The sequence below is a fragment of the Canis aureus genome, chromosome 20 (assembly GCF_053574225.1).
Source record: "Canis aureus isolate CA01 chromosome 20, VMU_Caureus_v.1.0, whole genome shotgun sequence".
In the NCBI taxonomy this organism is placed as follows: Eukaryota; Metazoa; Chordata; class Mammalia; order Carnivora; family Canidae; genus Canis; species Canis aureus.
The window spans coordinates 35,533,224-35,545,858 of record NC_135630.1 but is presented as its reverse complement, the minus strand read 5'-3'; the positions used below and the strand labels follow the sequence as shown (position 1 = coordinate 35,545,858).

The 12,635-nt window shown below is 52.4% G+C and overlaps 1 protein-coding gene and 2 long non-coding RNA genes across 5 annotated transcripts in view; 1 reads left to right on the top strand and 2 right to left on the bottom strand.

The window, feature by feature from the left end:
* Positions 1–502: 502 nt before the first annotated feature.
* LOC144291674 (uncharacterized) lies at positions 503–2,324 on the bottom strand. 2 transcript variants are annotated; one of them, XR_013359061.1, is made up of 3 exons: positions 2,191–2,324; positions 1,240–1,346; positions 503–811 (listed from the first exon to the last, which is right to left on the bottom strand). It is a non-coding gene; the product is annotated as an uncharacterized LOC144291674 (long non-coding RNA). The 2 variants fall into 2 exon arrangements; XR_013359060.1 differs by lacking the exon at positions 2,191–2,324 and adding an exon at positions 1,713–1,724.
* LOC144291673 (uncharacterized) lies at positions 1,680–4,351 on the top strand. The gene is made up of 2 exons (XR_013359059.1): positions 1,680–2,001; positions 3,680–4,351. It is a non-coding gene; the product is annotated as an uncharacterized LOC144291673 (long non-coding RNA).
* Positions 4,352–4,419: 68 nt separating this feature from the next.
* Positions 4,420–12,635, bottom strand: part of TFCP2L1 (transcription factor CP2 like 1) — a 60,167-nt gene continuing 51,951 nt past the window's right edge. For both annotated transcript variants that reach the window (XM_077861353.1, XM_077861354.1), the window contains one exon: positions 4,420–12,287. In XM_077861353.1, the coding sequence (XP_077717479.1) occupies positions 12,241–12,287 (47 nt within the window). In that variant the 3' untranslated portion in view covers positions 4,420–12,240. The remainder of the gene's footprint in view (positions 12,288–12,635) is intronic.

Here is a 12,635-nt window from a genome sequence, read left to right as displayed (position 1 = left end):
GGATGCCTCCCTCCCTAGCTCACCACCTCCCCCAGAGCCACCTGGCACGGTCCTCTGGGTCCACGGCAGTCCCAGGAAGTGACAGACCCAGGTCAGAAGCCCACTCTGCCCCATGAGTGTCCTTGAGTCAACTACCCAGCCTCTCTGAGCCTCAGTTTCCCCAAGGGCAATGCAGAGGCTTTTTTTTTTTTTTAAGATTTTATTATTTATTCATGAGAGACACACAGAGAGAGAGGCAGACACAGGCAGAGGGAGAAGCAGGCTCCATGCAGGGAGCCCAACGTGGGACTCGATCCCAGGACCCAGGGTCACGCCCTGAGCCGAAAGCAGATGCTCAACCACTGAGCCACCCAGGGGCCCCCACAATGTGGAGACTTTAACACCTGCCTCCTAAGGGGGTGTGAGCACCGGGTGAGATCATGAAACGTCAAGGAGGAAAGAGTCTTCCTCCACCCCCTTCCATCCAGTGCTTGGGGTGGGGGAATGAAATGGATAGAAGACAGTAAGAGAAAGATATTTATTCTCATATGTACACAGTTGCGCACACAAATACGTGAGTGAAAGAGGCAGTCAGAACTGGGGGCTCACGTACCATCTTTCCGGGAGGGGGGGAGTGTAGGGGAGAGGCTGGGAGCACATCTCCCTCTTAGGAAAGAGAAATGGGCCCGTAGGAGAACAGATGGCACGCATGTGGGAGCTCATCTCTTATTCCAGTCAAGGCTTCTCAGCTTCTCGTGGCTGAGAGGAGTCAGTCTCCTCTGGTTGCAAAACCCCCAGGGAGATTTATGGCAGTTGAATTCTTTGGGAGGCTCTGCTTTGGGGCAGATAAGGAGAGTTCATAAAGAACACACACCAAGTAAAAATCCCAAACCTCTTCACAGCGGTATATTCTGGTTCCTTTCAGCAGCCTGTAAGACCCTTGGCACTCGGCAGATACCCAACTGGAGGGCCCCTGTCAGGCCCTGTCCATGCCAACACGGCCAGGGGCTCTTTGCCCCACATTTGGTACTTTGCCCAATTCCCTACTCTCCCATCCAAACTCACCTGTCCCAGTCCCCTGCCACCATACCGTGTCCTCAGTGTGCTAAGCTAATACACTAATCTGCAGTCTGGTTAAGAAGACACACCAGCTGGCTCCCTGCCTGGTACGGGCCCCTCTCGTGGGGGCCTCCGGTCCCTCTCCCTCGCTGGCCAATCAGCACCACACTGATTTACTCACATTTACTCACATTTACTCACATTTACTCACTCAACAAACACTGCTGGAGAGGCTTCTCCCTGCCAGGCCCTGGGCTGGACTTCTGAGTGGCATTGGTGGAGCAAACCAATCTCTGTCCCCGAGAGTTCTGCTCAGTGAGAGAAGCAGACAGACAGACAGACAGACAGTTGAGCCTCTGCACAGGAGCCCACGAGAGCTCAAGGGAAGAGTGGGGCTGGCGAGCGCTGTGACTTGGGAGCCAGGAAAGAGCCGAGTCCCCAGAGGAATGGAGGAAGTGGGGAGGGAGGGTGGGAACGAAGGAAGGATGGGGGGGAAGGAGGGAGGGGGAGAGGAGGGGAGGAAAGAAGGATGGGGGAGAGAGGGAAAGAGGGAGAGGGGGTGGGGAGGGAGGGAGGAAGGAAAGGCGGACAGGCAAGTGGAAGCCGGCTGGTTTCCCTCCGTCCACGTTTCCCCAGTGGACGAGTCTGAAGCCCAGGCCCCAGCCCAGCCTCACCACTGATCAGAGAGCCCAACAGCTGCCTCTTGCCCGATAAGCTCTTTCCAGATAACCCCTTTCCCTTATAATTGAGTTTAAATATTGATCCACCCAATCAAGGCAGGTTAATATTCAACCGAGCAGAGCTCTGCAGGCCTCCTGGCCCCCAGGATCCGGTCCCTGGAAGGCAGGTGCCCCGGGCGACTAGGCCGGCTCGGGCCGGAGGGCCTCGGTCTCCGGGCGGGCCCCGAGCGCCCCGCAAGGCCGCCTCCACGCGTGTGCCCGCGGCGCAGCAGCCCAGGACCAGGTGAGGACGGAGGACGCGGCGCTGGGGGAGCTGAAGCGACCCGGGAAAGGACAGAGGGAGAGCCCGTCCTGCTCGTCCGCGCTCGCCCGGAGCACACGGCGCACCTCCCCGGGATTCTGCGTCAGGCCCTCGGCTCCTGCAAGCGGGGTGCTCGGGAGTCGTCTCCCAGGGCCCGCCCTTCCCACTCACTCGGTCAATCTCCAGCCTGCGGGACAGAGGCCCGGACACTGGGTGCCCCCCACCCAGCGCGGGCGCTGTCGGTCTCCCGTGGGGACTGCCACAGTCGGGGACGTGGGGACAGCTGTGGCCCAGGACTTCCTGGACGCGGGTGGGGGGGCAGGGGTGGTGGCGCTGGAGGTGGCTGCCCCCCGGAGGCCCCGCTGCCTCCCCTGGAGGCCCAGTCACTGGGTTTCAGAACTGGAGTCCGCTTCCCTTACAGCGAGGATGGGAGGAGAGTCCCACAGGTGGCCCCACACCCCAGGTTCTGGGGGACATCAGGGGACTGTAACATTCCGTAGTCCCCGCCACCGCCACCCCCACCCTTAGCTCACACCCACGTCTGCATCTTGGATGACTCATTTCCCGTCTTGGATGCTTCTACAAGCAAGCGAGCTCCTCTGGCCAGTAAATAGCACCCACTGGGAACCAGTTAGAAATACATTCTCAAGTCCCAACTCAAACCTGCTGAGTTGGAAGCGGCCGTGAGACCCAGCAGTGTGTTAAAGAAGCCTCCTGGGTGATTCTGATGCCCTCTGAGGGCCACAACACCCCACCGTGCTGTGCTGCCTAAAAATGGGGCATCGAGGAGAAATCATCCTGGGAGCTTCATGCCCACAGCAGGGCCAGCGGAGTGTGCGGGAAGCAGACGGGCTTCCAGTGTGGCTCTGCTCCAGCCCGGGGAAGGCAGCTGGGCCGCAGGCCGGGCCTGAGCACATAATGTAGCTGGTCCCCGTCTACCTACTCCGAGCCCCCACATTGTCACTCTCCTTTGGATCCTGGAAAACACCAAGCCATTTCCCACTTCAGAGCAACCCCCTTCCCCCCACCCCCAGAAAGCCGCTCCTGAGCTTTGTGGGGAACCTCCTCCTGTGACCAGGCTCATGCTCACTGCTTCACATGCAGTCTCAAGGCAGGTGACATTCCCAGTTCACAGACGGAGAAGACAGGTTCGGGGAGGTCAAGGAGCTTGCTCTACATGAGGTGGTTCCAGGATTCCAGCGCTCACCAGGCACATCCCACGCACAGGCCAGAAGGGAGGAGAAGGGGTCTTTACTGGAGTGTGGTGGGGAGGGGAGCCATGACCCCTGGGCCTGGGAGGGCAGGGAGAGCACAGGCAGCAGGCACACGGGAGCCGCAGCCCTGGGTGGGCAGCACAGACGTTCCATTGCAACGGAGAGCTGGAGGCAGGTGAGCTTGGAAGAGGGGTGTGGTCTGGGGAGACAGGTGTCTGAGCAGGTAGGGGCTGGGAGAGAGCAGAGAAGCTGGTGGGTGGCTCCAGAGATTGCACCCTCGGTCCCTGAAGGTGACAAGGGGATATGTGCATATGTGCCCACCCCGGCGTCCAGCATAGCTCACCCAGCTTCAGGGACTCAGGGCCTGTGGCAAGGGTGGCTACTAGCGAAAGGAGAAAGTTAGTGTCAGCAGAGCGTGGAAGAATTTGAACCCTCATTTGCTGCAGGTGGGACCAGTGTGACCAGGTGACCCAGCAGCTCCACCTCTGCTGTATACCCCAAAGCCAGGGCAAAGGCCCCAGTGGACATCTGCTCACCCGTGTTCACAGCAGCACTATTCACAACGGCCAAAAGGTGGAAGCACCCCAAGCGCCGCAGAGGATGACGGATAAACAAAACGTGGTGTCTACATACAACGGAGTATTATCCAGCCTGAGAGAGGAGGGGCAGCCTGTCACATGCTGCGACGCGGAGGAGCCTGGAGGACACTATGTGGAGTGAAATAAGCCAGTCACAAAGGACAGATCCTGCGTGACTCTACTCATATGCGGTGCCCAGAACAGTCATATCCTAGAGACAGAGAACTGCAGTTATAGGAGCTGGGTGCCGAGGGGGGGGATGGGTGGAGTTTCGGTTGATGAAGATGAAAGAGGCCTTGGAGATGGTGAGGATGGTTGCACAATATGAGTGTCCTTGATGCCACTGGACGATGGTGGGGGCACCTGGGTGGCTCAGGGGTTGAGCAGACACTTGGCCTTTGGCTCAGGTCGTGATCCCCGGGTCCTGGGATCGAGTCCCGCATCAGGTTCCCCACGCAGAGCCTGCTTCTCCCTCTGCCCGTGTCTCTCTGCCTCTGTCTGTGTGTCTCATGAATAAATAAATAAAATCTTAAAAAAATAGTTATGATGGTAAATTTCATGGTATTATGTATTTTACAATTTTTAAAAAGAGGCCTGAGCCACGGGGGTTTCTTACAAATGAGTTTTATTTGCATTCTGACCCAAGCACAGATCCCACATACAGATTTCTCATCTGCACAATGGTACAGTAACAAGTGCAAAATATGCTTTATTTCAGGTACAAAAACAATGTGGCAGTATGACAACTTCCCTCTTGATGCCCACCTCCCATGGCCCACCCGTCACACCCTCCTGACCCATCCAGGGCCCATACCACCCAGTAGTAGACTCCCACCACCTTTTGAGTCACCCAATCTAGAGAAAGCTGGGGAAGTTACAATTTAGGAAAGAATCACATTACATACATGAACATTAGAGGACACAGAAAACCAAGCTTTTACCTTACCCAGCAGGGGGAGGGCTGGGGGGAGAGGCACACAAAACAATCCCCTACTCTCTCTCTCTCACTCTTTTTTTAAAGATGTATTTATTTGAGAGAGAACACGTGAGCTGGGAAAGAGGATGAGAGAAGAGGGTGAAGCAGACTCCCCACTGAGCATGGAGACTGACACAAACTGGGTCCCAGGACCCTGAGATCATGACCTGAGCCAAAATAGAGTCACCAGCTTCACCAGCTTCGCCTTCACCAGGCGGCCCTCCCCTTCTCTGGTCTTTAACAATCAAGTCCCACAAATGTTTTCCCACCGGGGTGCACCAGGCCCAGGGATGGAACCTCAGGATGAAAGCTAGCACGGCACAGGGAGCTTACCCCCCAAGTCTGGTATGCGAGAGTGTGGGGTGGATGCCCTGCCACAGCGACCTCACGGCACAGAGGGAGGGAAAGGGGCAACAGCAAAAGCGCTGAGCTCAAAGCCCGACCTGGGAGAGGCCAGCCCGCAGCATCCGCCGTGGCTGCTGCTGGTGGTGGTGTTACTAATGGAAGCTTGGGTGCAGCATCCCGCCACCTGCACCTGGAGGGGAGAAGCGGGGTGCCCACAAAGCCCACACCACCCCAGGAGGAAGGTGGACCTCGTCATGCAGGACTCAGCCCCAAAGGCCGGCAGTTGGCCTTATTTCCGCTTCTCCCAAGGGCAGAACCGGAAGCCCAGGCCCAGAGAACCCTTACTTGGGGCCAGGCAGGGGCCCCTCTCTATCACCAAATGAGGCCAGCACAAGCGGTTCCCTCTGTGTGAGGAAGAGCCCAGCAGAACGTGGAGGGGGAAGCTTGTGGGACCCCAGAGAAGCCATGACGTCCAGAAGGACCAGGAGGAGGTGAAGGTTGGGCTGTGACCTCCAGGAGAGGAAAGTTCCAGTGACCTAAGTTAGAAGGCCAGGGCCCACCAGCTTGGCGGCCTGGTAACACCCACACAGAACCCTTCCCCGCACATGGCCCTCGGACACCGCCCCTGGCACCTGGCCCGCGCTGGGGTCCAGGCCAGCCTGGTCTCCGGGAGCAGGTCAGCCCCGGGAAGAGGAAGGAAAGCCCACAGAGCAGCCAGGGTGGAGAGACCACAGGCAGGGGAGGCTCCAGGCTGCTCGGCTCAACACTTCTCTTGCTTCAAAGCTCAGAACTAAAATTATTTGAGTTCTTATTTAATGGGATTTCCACTGGGGACAGAAAACAGCCCAAAGCTTTATCTTGGTGGTTGGCAAAGCTTTTCTGGAAAGAGCTAGATAGTACATATTTTCAGCTTTGAGGGCAATGAGGCAAATCAATATGATGTCAGAAAAAAACAAGTTTCCACAACTTTTTTTTTTTTGATAGAATTCAAAATATATCAACTGAATACTTTTTTCTTTCTTTCTTTCTTTCTTTTTTTGTAATACAGGTCTACTAATGAGAAAAATGGAACTGGGACAGGGGATGTGGGGTAATATTTCACTTGGGTTCAGAGATCATGCTCCCTGTCATCAAACCCCACACAACCTGGCAGAGGGCTGGATCTGGCCCAAGGTTTGCCAACCCCCACGAGTGCAGGTGTGTGTTGACGGTGGTGGGAGCCGGGAGACAGGGCCTGGGGTTAATTATACTGTTCTCTCCTTGATGAAGCTTTGAAAACTTCTTTTGATAAAAAGCCTTTCCACTCCTTGCTAGTTCCCTGCAGCCCACCCGCCGGGGTTCCTCAAGATGAAGGGCACGAAGACAGGCTCACACACGATGCTCCTGTGGAGGGGGAATAGTTTGGCTGCTCGGGGGTAAGGGCTGGTCACTCCAAGATTGGGCACTGACCCCATCTCTCCATCTCATCCCATGAGCTACCCTGCACAGAGCAGCAAACCCACTTCTCAGAGCCACTGTTTGGGAACATTGCTCCTAGAAGGCCCCTACAAGCAAGTGGGGGATGGCAGGTCCAGCCCTGGGCCATCGGCACAGGGAACCACCAGAGCCACCACTTGGAACTACTGGCTATTCCCTGCAGGAGTAAGGGGGAGGACACCGGGGAGGTCTGGTGAGCTCAGGAGGCTCCAAAGAGCTCCCAGGGTGCCCTAGGGTGGCCTGACCAGCACTTTACTGCCCCCCAGATCCCAGAGCCCAGCCCCCACAGAGCAAAGCAAAGGGTGTACAATCATTTCTTAATAGCCAGGCTGACTGATGGTCTCACACACAGAGCAAGTATCTCGAGGAGAGAAAGAGCATGTAAGGCAGCTGTGTGGAAGACTGACTCCATGGGCCCTGTTTCTGGGGTTCTTGTCAGATGTCAGCTGCTAACACTGCTTCTCCCGCCTCAGAAGAGGTGGTCTTAGGGTGTGAATTACACCACCCCCCAAACTAGGGCAACTTTACCCAGACCAGTTTCATCAACAGGGCCTGAACGAGTGTCACACAAGATCTAAAAAGAAGAGCATTAATCACCACATCTGGCTGAGCTGTCCTGCCAGATAGAGGAGGACAGAAAGGGGCCCACGTGCACCCATAAACACAAGCACCCACCTGTAATGCAGACACGGAACTGGCAACGTGGAGTCTGGGCTCTGGCGGCCAGGCAACACCTGGTGGCCACTCTAAGGGTGCTGGGCTAGACACACTTCCTGAGACATGACCCCAGTGCCAGGCCTCAGGTTGGGGTGCACCTCATGGGGTGCCCACCAGCCTGAGCAGGGGCATTTGTGGTGTTACATACAACTAAGACCCAAGCATCTATGCCTCACCTGCCGCTGTAGGACTCCATGGAGGGAAAAGTGAGAAAGCCCCACCGCCCCTCACATTCACCTCCTGGCTGAGCAAAGGTCTGGGGGCCCTGGCTCCTGCCCCCCTCCTTCCACTGCCTCCTGCACCTCGGTCAATGCCACGTTTGGCACCCCCCCCTTCCACTTTCTGAGAACCTCTGGGCTTGCTCCCTTTGCTCCACTGACACCAGCAAGAGAAGTTTTCCATTTTTCTCATCAGCTCGTTAATGATTTTCAAGCTTAAGTTACTCAGGCCAGGCCCCGAAGCCACTCTGGACTCGGAAACTTGTGACCCACAGCTCAGCCAGCTCTAGTCTGCTCCCGGGGGAAGCCCCCTTGAGGTTAACAGTTCTCCCCAAGGGGCCCGAGGCTGCCCGGGCAGGAGGTCAGCGGGGAAGTTGGCTGGCCTTTGCTTGAGACCCTAAGCCCTGACTTCCAACTCCCTACCCCATCCTGCTCTTCTCATCCATCCCTTCCCCCAGCAAATCCTATTGTCCCCTCATTCAAAAGCCTCTGTGTCTTCATTGTAAGGTGCAACCTGGCAAACTGATAAGGTTTATCACAACCTTGCCGGCAGAAAAAGAAACATGATGGCCTGAGAATAAGGAGCTCAGCTTGAGGCTTATGGTTCACAAGACGGTAGCCTGAGCACATGAGGAGACCGTCTTTCTCTCTGCGGATCACACCTTTAAAAACAGCTGCTGCCAAAGAGAAACCACAGCCTAGATCCCATGGGGGTGGAGGCTGCAGTTCTGGGAAGGGTTGCCCCAGCCCCCAGCCCCAAACTCTGGTCTCAGCACTCATGGGAAAGACAGTGGACAGGAGTGGGAAGTGCTCTGGCTTTTCTGTCCTTCTACATGAAAAAGATAAAATCTACAGCCAGCTTTTCTGACTCCTGTTCAATAAGGACAAGCTGCTGAAACAAAGCAGCTAAAACATTTTGGTATCAAATTATAATGTGTACTTATTTTCTACTTCGTAAACTACAATACTCATCTAGAACCATTAGGAGAATGTGAAAGAGGCAGTTGGCTGGCTCAGCCAGTAGAGCTTGTGACTCCTCGTCTCAGGATTGTGAGTTCAAGCCCCAAGTTGGGGAGAGACATTACTTAAAAACAATTTTTTTTTAAAAAAGAAACTATTAAAACAAACAAACAAAAACAGACAGCAGTGCAGGTTCCAGAAAATCGAAGACCCCACTAACTGTGAACTTAAGGTAATAGGTCTTTATTAGACCCTCATTTGGAATTAAGAAATAAAAATATTACCCCACTAAATTTTTATAATTAAAATCGAGCCTGTCATCACTTGGCCCGGGGGAGTCACTTAGGTCTAGTGACTGACTGACAAAACACCCTGAAGGCTGGTAGTTAGGAGACCAAAGGTCTAGTCCTGACCGTGTGTGACCCTGGGCAAATGATTCCATTTCCTTGAGACTAAGTTTCCTCAAAAAAGGAAATGACTGGTCCTGACTTCCCCTAGGACTAATGTGTGGAGTGAGACCATGCACCAAGAAAGGCTGCAGAACAGCAGAGCATGACATGACCCAGTACTTGTGAGAAGGTTAAGGCAGAGATGGTAGGAGGAGTATAAAAATGGTGGAGATGGACATAGGCTGGGCTTTAAAAAGAACAAGAAAGAGGAATAAGAAGGAAGACGAAGGAAGAAGAAAGAAGAAGAGGAGGAAGAGGAAGAAGAGGAAGGAGACGCAGAAGCAGAAGAAAAGTTTTCCCAGTGACAGCCCCATGTCTCAGAAAAAAAGATCCAGTAGGAATCAGGGGCCTTTTAGCCAGGGTCAAATGGGCACCCACATGCAAAAGAACGAGGTTGGACCTCCACCTCATACCATATACAAAAGTTAACCTGAAATGAATCAAAGGCCACTGGAGAGCTAAAGCTGTAAAAATTCTTAGAAGGAAACAGAAGCATAAGTCTTGACCTTGGATTACACGATGGTTTTTGAGATATGACACGAAAAGCACAAGCAACAAAAGCATGTATCTTAGGTGTAATCAAAATTAAAAACTTTTGTGCGCCAAAGGATGTCTTAACAAAGTGAAGACAATCCACAGAATGGGAGAAAATTTTTACAGATCATGTATCTGATAAAGCACTGACATCTAGAATATACAAAGAACTCATGCAACTCAGTAATAAAAAAAGACAAATGACCCAAACATAAATGGGCAAAGGATCTAAATAGGTTATTTCTCCAAAGAAGACATACGAATAGCCAATAAGCACATGAAAAAATGCTCAACATCATTAGCTATCAGGGAAATGCAAATCAAAACCACAAGGAGATACGACTTCACATCCACTAGTATATTCTAATAAAAAAGACAGAGAATTAGCAAGTGTTGGTGAAGATATGAGGAAACTGGAGCCCTTGTGCACAACTGGTGGGAATGCCTTGGAAAAGTATGGCAGTTCCTCAAAAAGTTAAACACAGAGTTCCATATGACCCAGGAATTCCACTCCTAGGTATACACCCAAAAGAAATGAAAACATATGTGTATGTAAAAACTTGTACAACTATGTTCATAGCAGCATCAGTCATACTAGCCAAGAAGTAGAAACAACTCATACGTCAATCAACTGGTGAGTGGTTAAACAAAATATGGTACGTATAGCCATAGAATGAAACATTATTCGGCTATAAAAAGAATTGAAGTGTGGACACATGTTCAACATGGAAGACCCTAGAAAACATTACGCTAGTAAAAAAACAAAGCCAGCAACAAAAGGCCACTGTGATTCCATTTACGTGATAGGTCCAGAATAGGTAAATCAATATGGAGGGACGCCTGGGTGGCTTAGTGGTTGAGCATCTGCCTTTGGCTCAGGGCATGGTCCCAGGGTCCCGGGATTGAGTCCCACATTGGGCTCCACTAGAGGAGGTTGCCTCTCCCTCGGCCTGTGTCTCTGCCTTTCTCTCTGTATCTCTCATGAATAAGTAAATAAAATCTTAAAAAAAAAAAATCAGTATGGAAAAGAGGATCATGGTTGCCTAAGACAAGCTAGTTGTGAGGAGAGAGGGAAGATGATCACTAAAAGGAGTAGGGTTTCTTTTTGGGGGTGGGGGGAAGGAAAATGTTCTCAAACTGAATGTGCTGATTCTGTGAATTCACTAAAAACCACAGAGTAGTATACTATAGATGGGTACACTGAATGCTATGTGAATTTTACCTCAATAAAGCTATTACCTGCTCCCCCACCCTCCCCCAAGACAGAAAAGGAATCAGGAGGCTGCTTTACTCCGGAGAAACACCACACCTGTTGTCCCAACATCATCATTACGAAAGCACCCTTTTTGCCCTCTGAAGTGATTTATATGATAAATATCTATCACTGCCCTATCACTACGTGGTATCGGGCAGGTGGCTCTGCCCCTCTCGGCTTTCAGTTTCATCTGTAAAACAAGGTCTACCCAGTTCTGATCATCTTTGACCCTAACACTATATTCCCCAAAAGCTCCACTTTAGAAGTTGTAAAATCCTGCTCAGCTGATCATACAGCTTCCCAGTGCTTTCGAAGATAAACCTAAGTTAGCTAAGAGTATATAGATCACTGGGTCCCAGGAAACAGACACAAGACAAAGACAAATACCTGAGTTTACCCGTACTCAAGTTTCCCCATAGTCAAGCCAAGAGAGGCGATCCAACCATCCCAGTGCAAGCAAAATGCCCTAACACTCCCTCTATAAAATGAAAAAAGATAAACATTTAAATGGGGACCCTCACAGTAGAGACAAAGTTTGGCAGTGTTAATCAAGGTCTTCTCTAAATGAGACTTAGTTGGTTAAGTCCACGCACAAGAGCCCGCTACCATGACTGTCAAGGTCATCTGACTGCACAGTGGGATGCTCATTTCTTAGTCCTCCTTACCCATGATTGCTGAGGAAATAAAATCATATAAAAGGAGCTCAAGAAAAAAAAATCATTTTGTTCTCATCCCTTGTACACTTGTGAGAATGTACCAGAAAATAGTTACTCCATCCTCTCCCTCTCCCTCTCCCTCCCAAGGGCGTAGACCTAGGTATGTGTGGCAGGTCCTACACATGCGTTGTGGTGTCTACATGACCAACGCAGAGACAGGTGAGCCCATCTCTGGGCATTATGGCAACAGGTCCTTAGAAATAAGAGTCAAGGTGGAAGAAGCAGAAGGCACAGAATAAACCCCATTCCCATCGATCCATCCAAGAACCAGAAAGACCCTCATGAGGGCCGCTGAGAAGGAAAACCAACGTGAAGGTAGAATGGTGGCAAGTTACCCAGTCAACAGTCCTGGTCACGGAGCTGGTCACCAGAGAAGATGAAGGCTGACGGGAGGCAGGGCTTTCCCTGGAGGCAGGGGAGTAGTCAGAAGGATACAGTGGCACCAAGATACCCAGTGAACCAGCCTCCAACAAGGGACCGAGGGGTTTCAGAGAAGATGCCCCTGCCATTTGCCTCTTTAGGATAGCAGGCAAAGAACAAGGAACCGCTCAAAAGCTGGAGGTCAAGAGGAAGGAGAGAGGAGCCATTGGCTTTCTGCGTGCCAGAGACCGCATCCACAGGTTCCCGCCGGTTACTGGTCCATGGCTTCCACAGACTGGGCCAAGTCCCTCCCAGTCACAGCTTGCCAGGTGAGGCCGAAGCTTACGGAGGTGCAGGTTCTACATCCAAAGGAATCCACGGGGCTGGGAGTGGGAGGCTCTGGCTTACACACTCTACTTCTGCTCAGAGGCCACACTTCAGGATGATGTGGTAGCCATCGTTGCTCTCGGCTGCCAAGGGAGACAAGGGCATTTTACAGGAAGAAAGGCCCGACGCCATAACCTTGGGGTGTTAGGGAGCGCATGGCCTTAGAGTACCAGCGGAAGCCCTGCCACCGGTACTGGCTCCAAATACAACTGCGGAGAGCGCTAACAAACACAGGTATTTCAGCACATGCCTTCACATGCCTTCTGCCTTATTGAGTTTCTTTTTGGCAATGGGCCTTTCTACCGTAGCCCCAGGCCCAAGAACTAAAGGCTCTATAATATCCAAGAAGGCTTTGGAACCACACTGACTGAGGTTCTCAGGGTATTACGGTCCCCAGCTCTCTGAAGGCAGTTACTGGCTAGATCCAGAAC